We start from the raw sequence: 14,181 nt of genomic DNA, 5'->3' as shown, positions 1-14,181 counted from the left end.
CTTTCTGTTTAATGGTTGTATTCAATAAATCACATACATAATTGTTTTGGTCTCAATCCCATTCTCCTTTTTAGTTTGAAGCAGAACCTCCTTAAGAGCCAACAATGCAAAATGTAAATTGCAACTTTTTAACTGATCTTAAAATTTTGATCAGGAGTGTACACAAAAAGTTTTCCAATAAAGTAAACTCTAAACTTGCAGTCATGACCATGTTATTTAAAAAATGGTATATAGTACTTTGACAGCAGTGCTTTTTTCCAATTTTACATATGGGCTTTTGGTAAGAATTTGTAAAACAGCACTGTAACAATATGTGAATTATTATGCTGTACACGCTAGTACTGGATTAAGAACTGAAGTTATTTCTCTGTTCGCCGTTTTATACTCTCCTTAAAACCTGGTGATGCTTCTGTTGCTGGAAATCATTTAAAAGTGCAAAGGACTACTCAGCCAAGACTACGTTGACAGTTACTGGTAGGATATGCAATTCACTTAATACGCAAACCACTGCTTACAGGTAATGTTATTTTGATATAAATGGTCTTTCCCCGTGGCATTAACATCATGCAGGAAAAAAAAAACAATTATTTGATTGTGCATAATTGTTTATTCATTTCAGCACTTACTTTCAATAGCCTATACATTTGCTCAAAATTAATGGTGAATTCAACAACCTCCATCCATTTACTCCTCTTCAAACTGCAGCAGTTTTCCTACTTCACACAATTGCAACACTGAAATAAAAGGGCTATATTGTGACCAAAAGTCAAAGATGAGAAAACCTAATGAGATAAGTGCACTAATTATGGTTTAACAGAATATAATGAAGCTTTGCTGAATGGCTGCTAAAAAGGAGGCTTTATTGCAACACTGTTGTCATTTCACACAATGGTCTTTGCTTCAAATTGTGACAAACCAAAAACCCCAAAAGGTCAGCATTTCTGCCTTACAAGATCTGGTAAATCTGAGCACTGAGGATGCCGGAAAGATTCAGAAAAAGTGCAAAGTACCTGCAGCTGGCTGACTGCGACTGTTTATATAAAGCACCCTAAAAGTATCTTATCCATAATCATACCCTCAATGATACAGACCACCAAGTAGGACCCACTAGAATATGAAAACAGGTATAGAATCTAAATGAAAGTGGAATAGGAACCTTTGCATGGCCTGCAAACCAAAGTCCAAAACATTAAACTCAGCAAATACAACCAACACTACATGAAATTTGGCTACATTTTAAATCATCTTCCAAGTTTAAAGCTCCCAGGTGTGCGCAACATAAACTGAAGCTGTGTAATGATTAACCAAAAGACCACATTATTCAATTTATTTCAGTGTTGTCTACTTTGAGTGAACCATGGATGTGCTGAACAGAAGTTTTTGCTTTTTCTTTTTCTTCTTTCCTTTCTCCTCTGCAAGAGAAAAAGGATGGACACGGGTGTTTTTCCCACTTATTTTGATTTTGACCGAAAAGCAATTTGACTCTCACCTGTCACAACCACAGGCTGTGGAGCAGATGCAGGACTGTCAAGCTGCAGAAGTGCCTTCTCAAATGCTTGGCTGAAAGAGTTCTGAAAGCTAGGCACTGGGACACGGTCCGACCCATCACTCTCTCCGTCACTGTCTGCTGCGGGGGGAGCTAACAGCTTATCTGCATGGCAATAAGAAACAGTCCTGACTGTAAGGAGGAGTTACCCTTTTCAGTAGTCACAAAAACAGGTTTTACAGGAAGTGAAATACAATACAGCAAAAGTGTTATTTCACCTCAGACACACCCATTAGGTGGCATTGTATCTACTACTCAGTATATTTGCTACAACAGAATAATCCATGACTTTGTAGTATTTGCTTTTAACAATCACACAGCTCTGCAAGTGATAATCATTAGACAAGATGCTTTTTAGGGCAAACCTGTTAGGCTGCATTTCATAGTTAAGTCACAGTGCCTTTATGATATTAACACTTTCAATACATTGCAGTGCTCACAACAATCAGTTTTAAATGACAATCGTAATTTAGAATTTCACATTCGTATTTACAGTTTCAGTACCGTTCTTAGAGGTGTTTCTGAGCCCAGCATCAGCTCTGGCTTTCCCATCTCTCAGCATCTATGTGGAAAAGCATATGGTATGCAACAACAGAAATGATTCACAATGTGATGTTTTCGCCACGGCTGTTTGTCTACACACCTGTGCAAAGGACATGCAGTGAGAGTCCTCCTCCACACTTCCCACAATAGGAGTTGAGCTTTGTCCATTCAGACTTGGGAATGTCATCCCATCTGAAATATTAAAGACAAAACTTTCTAAAGAAAATTCTAACAATTTAACAATTTAGACTACAGTTAGAGGAAAAACATGAAAATATGACATCATAGAGCTGCACTTACCAGAGGAAGGACTGCTGCTAAGGGGTGAAGGAGGAACAAAAGTAAAATCAGGATGGACTGCGAGGCTGCTGTTGTGAGGTGGTGAACCAAATGCTGGAAAATGCTGAAGGTTCTCTAGTCCTATATGAACCTCAGGATCTAAAGTGCCAAGACGGGAACAAATATTAATCTGTGAAACAGCAATCCCACATTTCAGTGCAGCTAATACACTTACATTTACCCTGCTTCTTGTTTTCTTCCATTTCAATTCGCTTCTCCCTGCGCTTCTCATCTCTTGCTTTCTTCTGTCTGAGGCGCTTTCTTTTCTCCAGTTCATCTTCAGACACATCAGACACACTACTCAATCTCTGTGCAACTAAAGCACACTCGACATTCAAAAGCGTTTTCAAACCTGCAAATGTGTCCACGGTTTCCTTGGAGAGGACTGGTGGCTGCAAGGCTAACTCACAGATGCTGAACTCACACGTGAGTGGCAGATGAGACAGGTAGCGGTGACGACGGCGGATCTCCTGAAAGAAGGCAAACATAACTCAGTCAAGGTATTAATAAGTGTTTAACAAACTGGTGAAACTTTTTCACCTTTGTTTGACAGTATGTGGGGTTGAGCAGAAGTGTACACATTTCTTTTCATTTAGTGGTAGACAATATGTTAACTACAGATTAAGAAACATCCTATAATTAATGTAATAATACAGCACTTTCAAATGATGACAAATGTAAATGACACTGACTTGGAACAACTGTGTTATATTAGCTTAGAAAGGGTGCACAGATTACAATTTTCTGGCCAATCTTTAAAGAGCCTGTCCTACTGATTCTGATTTTGGTCGATACCAATTTTTTAACAACCGACAGCACACACCTTCAATCACAGGTGTGGACTCAAATCACACGACTTGGACTCAAGTCACATTTTGATGACTTTGGACTCGACTTGACAATATCAAAGACTTTAACATCATTGACTCTGACTTTAGTCTGATGACTTGAGAATACCTGAGACTGATTGAATGTGTTGAGTACAATGTGTCCCCATTCAAAGTATTCAATTAATGTGACGTTATGTAATTTCCAGCAAGACAACATTTTCATATTTGACAACATATTTGAGAATAAAGGCTTGCTCTCACCTCCGCCTTCAATGTTCAAATATTATTTTGTAGAAAAACATTGAACAATACTTGTGAAACAATACAAACTTCTTGTTGCAACTACACGAGGTAGTTCTCTCAAATGTGAATGAGAAGTTTAGAAAATTGCTCTCCAAACTATCATTTCCCTAAGTCAAAACACAACAAAACTTGCACCATAGGTTACACTGTAGGCCTGGTTTGAGCCTCTTACCAAAAATAACTGTTTATATAAAGCACCCTAAAAGTATCTTATCCATAATCATACCCTCAATGATACAGACCACCAAGTAGGACCCACTAGAATATGAACACAGGTATAGAATCTAAATGAAAGTGGAATAGGAACCTTTGCATGGCCTGCAAACCAAAGTCCAAAAGTCAGCGACCGAAAATGATTGTTCGTCCAATGCCATGAAGTCCATAATTTTCCTTGTAGTAGCTTTTCTCTTTTCACTACTCATAAGCGCTAACAGTGTCGTCCAATGCCATGAAGTCCATAATTTTCTTGTATTAGCTTTTCTCTTTTCACTCCTCATAAGCGCTAACAGTGGGCTGCTGCCTGGCTCTTTGCTCCGGCTAGCTTTAGCTCGATTGCTAGCTGTTAGTCTGGCAGAACAAAAAGGGATGGTGGCTGACTTTCCGAAGGAGGTGGATAATCGCAGAGCCCTCAACATCGGATCGCTGCATGCTTAGAGCTTAGTAATGTGTTAGTTCAACATTTAAGAGATATGTACAGTTGAGGTATTCACAGCTTATTAAAACAAATATACAAAGTCTTTCATGATAATATCATGTCAGCTATTATATGGTGATATTTAAAAAGACAGAACCAATACACTACACTTCTTTTTTTTTTTTTTTTTTTTTTTTACAGTGTATGATTCAAGTCATTCTGACCTCAGTGACCGTGTGTCCTTCAATCTCCACCACTGTGGCAGTGATAGAGTCTGGGCTGGCCTCTAAGCTGCCATATTCCCGCAGAAGACAACGTACATTCACAGGATGCAAGAACATCTGCTGGCAGTCCTCAGCTATGAGAGATATGAGGAATCATGAAATATGAAGATGAGGCGGAGGGCAAAAAGGTTCAAGTCAACAGTTATTTGTTATTATATACTTTGTATAACTTAAAACCTAGCCTTAAAGGGTCCCTGACATGATTTATCAAGTTTGCTTAAATAAATTATATATTGTTTGTAATTATGTTCTACATTGTTTTTGAAAGTAGACTGTAAACCTGCAAAAATTGCACAGTTATAGTTCATGGTGCCACCCATAACAAGGTAGGTCTTGCTGTTCAGTCTCATTTCAAATGATGTCATCAGGGTGACGCCTCTCAGCTACACATAGCGCTGTTCGAAACAAGAAGATGTTTACGGTGATTACAGCGAAGATTTGAGCAATGTGTCAATGGTTTTCAAGGAGAAAGGAGGAAGAAACATTTGGAGATGAAAGAGAATTTACAGAATTTACGCTTTAAGACATGGAGATTAACACATGGAGATTAACACTGGTCGCCTTCAAAACAGAATGGTAAGTGTAAATTACTCTGGAGTTGATTCTCCTACAATTGTTTTAAATCGGATTGTTCATGAGTGTAGAGGGGTCTTTATAGCCTTTTTTATTGTGTATTTCGCCGCAGTTGCCACGCCCACCCCACCGTCAACATATCGCTATGAAAACATGTTTATATAACATGTATAATAGGCTTGTCGCTACAGTGGAACAGTGTTTAAAATACAATATGTAAACAAGACATGACTTACTCTGTTCTGTGGCAACTTTTATGTCGTTCTTGTCTTTTTTTTTTTCTTCCTGTGTACCGCATCAGGAATAGCATCCTTTTTCAAAATGCATTTCTACCGTACTTTCAAGCAAAAGGTGAAAGGTGTTCTTTCATAGCAGTCATCAGTGTAATGTTCACTGCAAAGAACAGAACTCGAGGTGGGCGTCCATTTGTCTCTCGTTCTCTGTACTTTCTTCGTCCATTGTAGTCTTAAACCTTCGTCTTTTGGAAAAGAAAACAAACTTACAGTATCACTCTGATACTGTGAACAGCCAGCAGTAACACAACGTTTTGGAATGACTACTGTTTTGATTAAAGGAAAATACTGAACCAAGTCGACGAGATTTAAGCAAAGTTGATAAATCATGTGATCAACCCTTTAATGATGATTTGATTTCTTTACAATACAGTATTGTTTTTCACTCAGCACAAAAATTGCAATTCACAGCAACATGCAATCTCATTACTAAATGACAATTATTCTATTTTACTTAACAAGCTGGACTCCAGCGCCAAAAATAGCGCAGCCCTCCTTTTCCACATTTCACCAAGACATGCTATACTCTGACAAGAATAGATTTATGTTGTTGCTTTTGATAATACTCCATAATACAAAATAACACATTAGCACCTCACACACCAACAAAAGCTATGGATAACCGGTGAAGAACTATCTCTATCATGGTTTTGATTTTGGTTCTGCAAAATACCAACCTTGGTAGAAGTAATAGAAGGGTCCGTGCACCTGGCTGGTTGAAGTGTGACCTGTTTCTGCCTCTCTGGCAGGATTTTCCTCATCAGAAAGGTGATCTGGGGCTAATGACAACACGGCATCGGGAGGCTCTTGTAGCCCACACTCCACAACATCTTCAGGAGACCCAGGCAGCTCCTCGGCGGCCTCTTCTTGAGGTTCTTCCACCTCATCATCAAAAGCAGAAGAGTATTGCAGCACAGGCTAAAATGAGACAAGTATTCATGGTGATGGTGACTAAATCCGGGAACGAAAGAAAAAAAGTAATGCTGGATAAATGTTCCTTCAGTCCTACCTTGGTAATGCTGCTGTTAGTAATGAATTCATCTACAGGAGAAGCAGGTTTCTCAAGAACCAGAGATGACAAGTCAAAGTTGTCAACAACACTTGGCTTCTGCTTCTTAAGGAGCATTTCCTCTCTGTCCTACATCATAAGGAGACAAATTTTTGCCATATATGAGCAGTGTACACAGAGGAATCACTGTATGGTAGCAAAGGATGAGCAAAGTGAAGTTCGTGCTGCACCGCCGTTTCAAATAGTTTGCAGTCTGAAGGACCCTTTCTCAACCTCAGGTCAAGATAATTTCAGGGAGTCACCAAACCATTATGGAAAAACAAAGTACGTAGAGGCGTCCCTCATTCGTCGCAGTTGAATTTCGACAAAGTAGGATTAAATATTAATAAATGGAATAATTTCATAGTTATGGCATCGAAACACAGTTTCTGATCTTCTAAATACGCTTTTTAACATTAGAGGTCTCTAGACATGAAATAACACTCATATAGTCGTCACTTTTACATTTGTATGACCCAAAATAATAGATATAAGCAGAGAAACTAAGACATACACTCCTGATCAAAATCTTAAGACCAGTTGAAAAATTGCTAGAATTTGCATTTTGCACATTTGGATCTTAATAAGGTTTTAAGTAGAGCTACAATATGCAAAAGCAAGAAGGGAGAGTGAGACAAAAAGCACTTTGATAAAGTAATTGATTGAAAACAAACTGAAATAGGCTGTTTATCAGCTGATCAAAATTTTAAGACCATCGCTCGAAAAATAACAAAAAACCTCTCCAAACAAGAACAACAAATGTTTTCAGTAGGACTCAGTAATTAGAAGCTCCACCGTTCTTGTTAATCACGTCAAAAATTGGTCTGGGCATGCTTGATGCGAGTGTTTCCAGGAGGATAGTGGGAACATTGCTCCAAGTGGTGAAGATGGCTTCACGAAGGGCATCAACTGTCTGGAACTGATGGCCATTTTTAGAAACTTCCCTTGCCATCCATCCCCAAATGTTCTCTATGGGATTTAAATAAGGGGAACATGCAGGATGGTCCAAAAGAGTGATGTTATTCTCCCCAAAGAAGTCCTTGGTCAAGCGAGCATTGGGAACTGCAGCGTTGTCCTGTTGAAAAACCCTGCTGTTACCACACAGACGAGGGCCCTCAGTCATGAGGGATGCTCGCTGCAACAACTGCACGTAAGCAGTCGCCATTTGACGACCCCGCACCGCCTAAAGCGCCAGTGTTCCACTGAATGAAAAAGCACCCCATATCACGATGGACCCCCCTCCACTGTGCCGGGAAGAAAACATCTCAGGTGGTATCTCCTTGTCACGCCAGTAACAGTGGAAGGCATCTGGACTGTCAAGGTTACATTTTCGCTCATCAGAGAATAAAACTTTTTTTCCACCTTTCAATGTCCCATGTTTGATGCTCCCTGGCAAAGTCAAAACGGGAAGTTTTGTGGCGTTGAAGGAGACGAGGTCTTTGCATTCCTTTTTTGTTTTATAAACCCTTTTCCCGCAGATGCCGTCTGATGGCTATTGCGTTGCAGTCGGCACCAGTAAGGGCCTTAATTTTGGTGAAAGATCACCCTTTGTCTTGATGGACAGCCAATCAGATCCTCCGGCTCAGCGCAGGTGTGATTTTTTGGGTCTACCACCTGACTTTTTTGTTCCATAATGCTCAGGATCTCTCTCTCAAAAAAAAAAAGTAGAATGACTGTTTACTGCGCACAACCTCAGCAGCAAAGGCACGCTGCGAGAGGCCTTGTTTATGCAGCTCGACAATCCGACCACGTTGAAAAAGAGAAAGCTTCTTAGCTTTAGCCATCAGGAGGGCATGACAGTGTGAATGCCTGACAGAAAATGAACATTTTGAGCAGATTTTGGCTTTTATAGCCTGTGGTCTTAAACTTTTGATCAGGTGATAAACAGCCTATTTCAGTTTAGCTGTTGTTTTCGATAAATTACTTTTTCAAAATGCTTTTGTCGCACTCCCCCCTTCTTGTTTTTGCATATTGTAGCTCTACTGTCCTGGGTGTTCATCTTAACAACAAACTGGACTGGTCCGTCAACACCCACGCCCTCTACAAAAAGGGCCAGAGTCGCCTCCACCTGCTGAGGAGACTGAGGTCCTTTGGGGTGTGCAGGACTCTTTTACGGACCTTTTATGACTCTGTGGTGGCCTCAGCCATCTTCTATGCTGTGGGCTGCTGGAGAGGGGGCAGCACGGACAGGGACAGGAGCAGGATCAATAGACTGATCAGGAGAGCGAGCTCTGTCCTGGACAGTCCTCTGGACTCCGTGGAGGAAGTGGGGGAGAGAAGGATGTTGGCTAAGCTGACGTCCATCATGGACAACACCTCTCACCTGCTACATGACACTGTGGGTTCCCTTAGCAGCTCCTTCAGCAGCAGACTGTTACACCCACGGTGTAAGAAGGAGAGGTTCCGCAGGTCCTTCATACCGACCGCTGTCAACACCTGTACCACCTGTACCACCTGAACCATGTTGTAGTCAATATGTATTCTTTACACTGTATTCTTTACTTGCGTATCTTGCTTGCTGCTGTAACAAGTGAATTTCCCCGCTGTGGGATAAATAAAGTACAAATACAAAATACAAATACAAAACCTCATTAAGATCGAAATGTGAAAAATGCAAATTCTAGCAATTTTTCAACTGGTCTTCAGATTTTGAGCAGGAGTGTATTAAGACATAAATAAGATAACAGATTCACACATTAGGAGTACCTTGTTTTTTTCTGTACTGCCTATTTCCTGTGGTGGCTATTGTCTCATCATTGTAATGTAATGTTAGCTTTAAATGGCTTTATGCTCGTATTACCCAATATAGTAGACATAAGAGTAAGGCTGAATCCCAATTCCATCGCTTATCGTAGCCGTTACCCCTGGGTTTAGCTTGTTCATGAGAATCAAGTGGTGTCCCAATTCTCCTTAAATCAAGGGGTAAAGGGTAAGTGCTAAGGGGTGTATACCCCTGGAAAAGTGTGGTCGTGGACCAGACATGAAATGTAGAGGTAGGCAGACTTTACTTGGATCACACCAGCTGAAAGACCAAAACAAGCATATAAATGGAAATAATTAAGCAGAATTATTGATTTTCACAATAACATCACTCATGATTTATTAGACATTCAATCATTTGCTACGCCATGTAAATATTTGCCATGTTTGTAATTGTTGCTTGTCGCTAGTTATAACAAGCCGGCTAACATTGATATCTAACTTCACTGTCTAATGCAATCTACTGCATTTCATAAATGATTACACAATGATTAGATGGCAACCATATTAGCCTGTTAATTGTTAAGTTGTATTTTTAAAATCGCTCTCTAGCTAGCTCAAACAGCTACATTACTGAACAGGACTGTGATTTCCACATTTTATACAACCCTTGGCAAAAATGTTGGGGTGTTCTAAAACTTTTGACTGGTAGTGTACGTTGGTAATATAAAATAAACTACAAGGAAAGGTATAGGCCTGTCATGATAATCAAATAAATTAATTGCACAGTAAATAAAAATTAAGTCGATCATTTTTTTCGGCCTCGATATACTGAGTGTGCATGTGTGTTTGTTTTCCTCCTCTCTCTCTCTCTCTCTCTCTACCACACAGACTGGATGACAAAAGGTTTCACTCTGTGCATGTGTCTCAGCACCTGGGCGTGGTTCTATAGCGTAATGAACTGAGTGAGTGAACCCGCCTGTCAGTAATTCAGTCTCTTTGTCCCAGTGGGGAAAGGTGGGGCGCTAGCAAGTGTGCACTCGCTAGCAGTGTGTGTCGTGTGCTACATGACTGAATACTTTCTTTGTGCCCGTTGTGTATAAAACACGATCTGATGTCAATTTCAGCCCGCTTATCTGCCACAACGCTTAATTGTCATTTTGTGACATGAAAGAGTTTGTGAAAAACACAATGAAAAAACTACAAAACAGTGAAACTTACATTTCAGCTGCTGTGATTCCCGAAGTATAATATCTCAATGTGCACAAAATGCAAAAGCAGTTACAATTTTAAATAATCTACATTATCATTACATTAATGAAAAAATTGTCTCAAAATAATGACAATATCATTTATCGGCAATAGTTTGTTGGACAATTATCGTCCAGCAAAATTTGTTATCCTCACAGGCCTACACAGATACTGTATGTCTGCTATCTTTACCTGCAAATGGCAAAGTGCGCTCTGGATGAAGCAGCCTTGTGCATCTTCTTCCTGGCATAGCTGCGCCTGCAGGACTGCCTTCTCCTCTGCCACCAGGCTGAGGACCTGTGCAGAGGTGGTGAGCAGCAGCTTGGAATACGGGCTCAGAGAAGCATCTACAGAACACAAGAAGTGTATTTAAACATATCCTAGATAAACTCAACCACAACAACAATGCCCATGCTCAAACTTAATAAAGCCAGTAATGTCATTACTTGCCTCCAAACCGTACAGGCTCCTCCACCTTCACCCACTGAGAGCTAGGCATGGCTACTACAGCCCCCTTTTCCCTCCGCATGAGGCGCATGGTGATGACATCGCCAACCACATACTGCTTGGTCTCCATAGCAATGACACTGCAAAAAAAAAAAAAAACAGGTTTAATTTGCAACTGTGAAAATGCAACTGCAATTCATGCGCCACACTCAAATGTTTCTTCATCAGGGTTTCCGCATCATGTACTGGATCATGGCGCAAGCCTTCAACCTCCCTTCCTCATCGTAGTCGCCCTTAAACTAGTTGATTGTTTTTCAGTTTTATTCATTTACAGTAATCTTATTTATTACTTTATTTTATATTGGAATGTTACCCTACTATGTTTATGCTAACGTTTTCTTATATTTTCCCACCATATTTTTGTGGACTTTGAATATTTTGAAGGGCCAAAGGGGTGAGTTTGGGAAGATCTGGGAACGGATTAGGCTATATACATGTATTTTGCGCTTCGTATAACGTAAAAACCCTATAACGTAAACGTTCTCGGAACAGATTATTTACGTTGTAGGGGTGTCTACTGTATTGTTAACTTTATGCATTGTTTTAGCAGTTTGAAAATTTACTAAATGAGCAAATTTTAATATCTGAAAATTACCCTAATGTTGACATTACCGACAGTAAATTTAAATATAACATTTTTTTTGCTGCCACACTGACGCAGCACCGGCGCGACACAGCGGTGGAAGTCCGCCTCCCATGCAGCCCATCACCACAGCTTCAAAAAATCCTGGTGGAAACCCTGTTCATGGTGTAACATTATAAAATTTAAACAGTATGTTCTTTATCACCTCTTCAAATCCACGATGTGGACGGCTTCATAGCATATGGGGCACTTGGACCAAGTCTTTTCACTCAGAGACAGGTAGTGCAGTATGCAGGGCCAGCAGAAGATGTGTCCACAGCGGGTGATGCGAGCTGCCACTGGTGGGTAGAGGCAGATGGGGCAAGATGGCACCTCATGACTGTAGATTCGCTGAATGAAACAAACAGGTGGATGTTCTTTACGGCGAATAGTGTAAAAGATCATATACATTTGAGAAGAGGCACTCACCACTTGTTGCACACAGTCCCAGTTGACAAGAGTATCAGGATCAGTGAAGTGAGCCTTGTAGTCCTGGTCATCACTCACCAAAAACTGGCAACTGAAATGCAAAGGGAATGGTCAAACTCCACATGATTGTTGTGGATGTAACATCTACGGTTTGCTTACTTGGCCTGCAGAAAAAGCTCCTTGTTAAAGGGCCTGTGCTTGTGGCCCCATTTATTTCGACGTCCCCAACAGGAGTGCCCTCCTTCTCCGGCAGCACCATTACCTCCACGAGGTTCAAAAGTGAAATTCAACAAGTGGTTCAGGCTGATTTTTTTCGGTCCAGCAAACTGAGCCGGGCTAAACTCGGCCCGGCGTGTCTCTGCTACCTGGACAAGCAGAGGAGAATAACATTGAGCATTATAATTGATACGATCCATGAAACAAATGCGCTGCAATTAAAAAAAAAACTTTCAAACACCTGACAAATTACACAAGATAATAAAAACATAAATCTGAGGTCATCTCTTAAATTACCAACCTCCTCCCGTCGTCCTCCTCCTGCAACCCCATACTGTCGTCCTCCACCTCTCTGGGGGGGTCTCTTGTCAAAATTCTTGCTTTTCTGTGGATTGGTGCGACGCGGGCCTGGGAAGTTTTCTGCTTTAGGAAAGGAGGGCTCCCGTTTGCGGTTATAACGCTTGGACCCTCCATTATTTTTACTTTCTGAAAAATAAAATGAAAACTTTGAGCTGCAAAAACACAGCGATTTTCTTGATTTTGCTAAAAAGTACAATCACATACGTGTCTAAAAACTTCAACTATGTAGTCCACACTTGTACTCCCGATTAGCCATATTCGTTTCAGTACTTTCAACTTACTACCAGGTGTAGACTGTCTGATTTCTACATAAGGGGTGTATTTTGGTTGCCAACGACTGGAAAAAAACATTTCAATGAAAACTTATTTGAAAGGAGTAAATTTTACTTTATTGGACGAGAGAAGGAATGTAGGAATGTCACATTAGCAATATATGCTTCAACTTCTCAGTGGTTTCATAGCAATATCAGCCATGGCGGATAAAGCTGTCCTATACCATTGGGTAGGGGTGGGTAATACTGTCATGCAAATTTTGGCATTGATCCGATACCAAGTAAATACAGGACCAGTACTGCAGATAGATACTTTTTACTTAGCATTTTTCAAGATTATTTAATGACTTTGCACTTAATTTAATAATTATAAAAATAAAACACAACGTTAAGAGTAAACCAAACATTTTAGGCAAAGAAAATATATCAGTTAAAAAAATTAACAATATACTAATACAACCATCAAAGAATATTTCACAAAAGTAGAACTGACATTTTTTTTTTTTACATACAATTGTTCAAGCAAAATAGTCAAGAGTACAAAATCACTACACAAAAGCAAATTGAACTTGTTTTTGGCCCCCAAAAACCCTGACCTGTCGAAAAATGTATTGAACGTATGAAGCAACACGAACAAAACCACTGATATTTGCAAAAATAAATATAGAAGAGAAGCGAAAATATAAATTTCATCAAGCTAGTATCGACCTGACAAACCATTGGTATCGATATTATTGCTATTTGGAGTATTCCGCTCACACTACTACTAGGCCTCAACAGGGTGTCATGCAGGAGACACCATAGTGTTTTCCAAACTCGACTGACATTCGTGGGATTAAATGGTGTTCTTTCATACACTGTACCTGCTTTGGGTTTAGATTCCCCCGGCGTTGGCCCAGAGGAGTTGGAACGAGGTGGAACCTTGGCGTTGCTGTTGTTCGGGTTTTTCTCCATGTTTGTATCCGTGCAGTGAACGGTGCTGAGGCCGAGCTCTGGGCAGAGAGCCGCTGAGCTCTCTAGCATCAAACAAAAAAAACACGGAAAAAAGTGGGCTGCAAAGAGTGTGGGTCAGGCGGCAAATGCCCTGATTCATATCTATCAAACACGGAGACCCCATCACGGCGACATCTTCACAACAAAATAATCCGGAAAATAAAAGAAGAGACACGATATCGGCGTCTCAGGTTATGGAGGCTTAGCAAAGAGAGGACGAAAGCTCGCCACGCGGGGACAGGGCCCCAAAAAAGAAGCTGCTTCTCGATAGGGCGAACAGTTTGCTAAATCAATGTATTAAAATGTTTCCAATAGCCAGAAATTGTCAGTATTGGGATTTATGGCCCAAAATATATCTGTTTTTATGCGCTCGCACTAATGGCGACGGGTCGCCTGGTAGAAACCTGAGGGACCCGGATGTTTCTCGTCTGTACTGCA

The 14,181-nt window shown here is 40.4% G+C and overlaps 1 protein-coding gene across 1 annotated transcript; it reads right to left on the bottom strand.

The window, feature by feature from the left end:
• Positions 1 to 584: 584 nt before the first annotated feature.
• Positions 585 to 14,181, bottom strand: rnf10 (ring finger protein 10). The gene is made up of 17 exons (XM_054774321.1): positions 13,614 to 14,181; positions 12,420 to 12,604; positions 12,062 to 12,267; positions 11,903 to 11,993; positions 11,640 to 11,824; positions 10,795 to 10,931; positions 10,537 to 10,691; positions 6,355 to 6,483; positions 6,023 to 6,263; positions 4,420 to 4,553; positions 2,781 to 2,898; positions 2,604 to 2,705; positions 2,390 to 2,527; positions 2,190 to 2,281; positions 2,051 to 2,108; positions 1,490 to 1,651; positions 585 to 1,412 (listed from the first exon to the last, which is right to left on the bottom strand). Exons 1-17 carry the CDS (start codon positions 13,771 to 13,773, stop codon positions 1,342 to 1,344), a joined length of 2,364 nt encoding a protein of 787 aa, XP_054630296.1. The 5' UTR covers positions 13,774 to 14,181; the 3' UTR covers positions 585 to 1,341.

The sequence above is a fragment of the Dunckerocampus dactyliophorus genome, chromosome 4 (assembly GCF_027744805.1).
Source record: "Dunckerocampus dactyliophorus isolate RoL2022-P2 chromosome 4, RoL_Ddac_1.1, whole genome shotgun sequence".
NCBI classification, from domain to species: domain Eukaryota; kingdom Metazoa; phylum Chordata; class Actinopteri; order Syngnathiformes; family Syngnathidae; genus Dunckerocampus; species Dunckerocampus dactyliophorus.
Note: the sequence above shows the minus strand (reverse complement) of the source record. Positions and strands in the feature narration are given on the sequence as shown.

Bases quoted from the DNA above. Each gene is read 5' to 3' on its own strand.
- rnf10 (XM_054774321.1), bottom strand. From the start codon at position 13,773: ATGCTAGAGAGCTCAGCGGCTCTCTGCCCAGAGCTCGGCCTCAGCACC. The intron at 11,994-12,061 runs GTAAGCAAACCG...TTTGCATTTCAG, and splicing joins GAGCTTTTTCTGCAGGCCAA to TTGCCAGTTTTTGGTGAGTG. The intron at 2,706-2,780 runs GTTTGAAAACGC...ATGTGTCTGAAG, and splicing joins AACCGTGGACACATTTGCAG to ATGAACTGGAGAAAAGAAAG.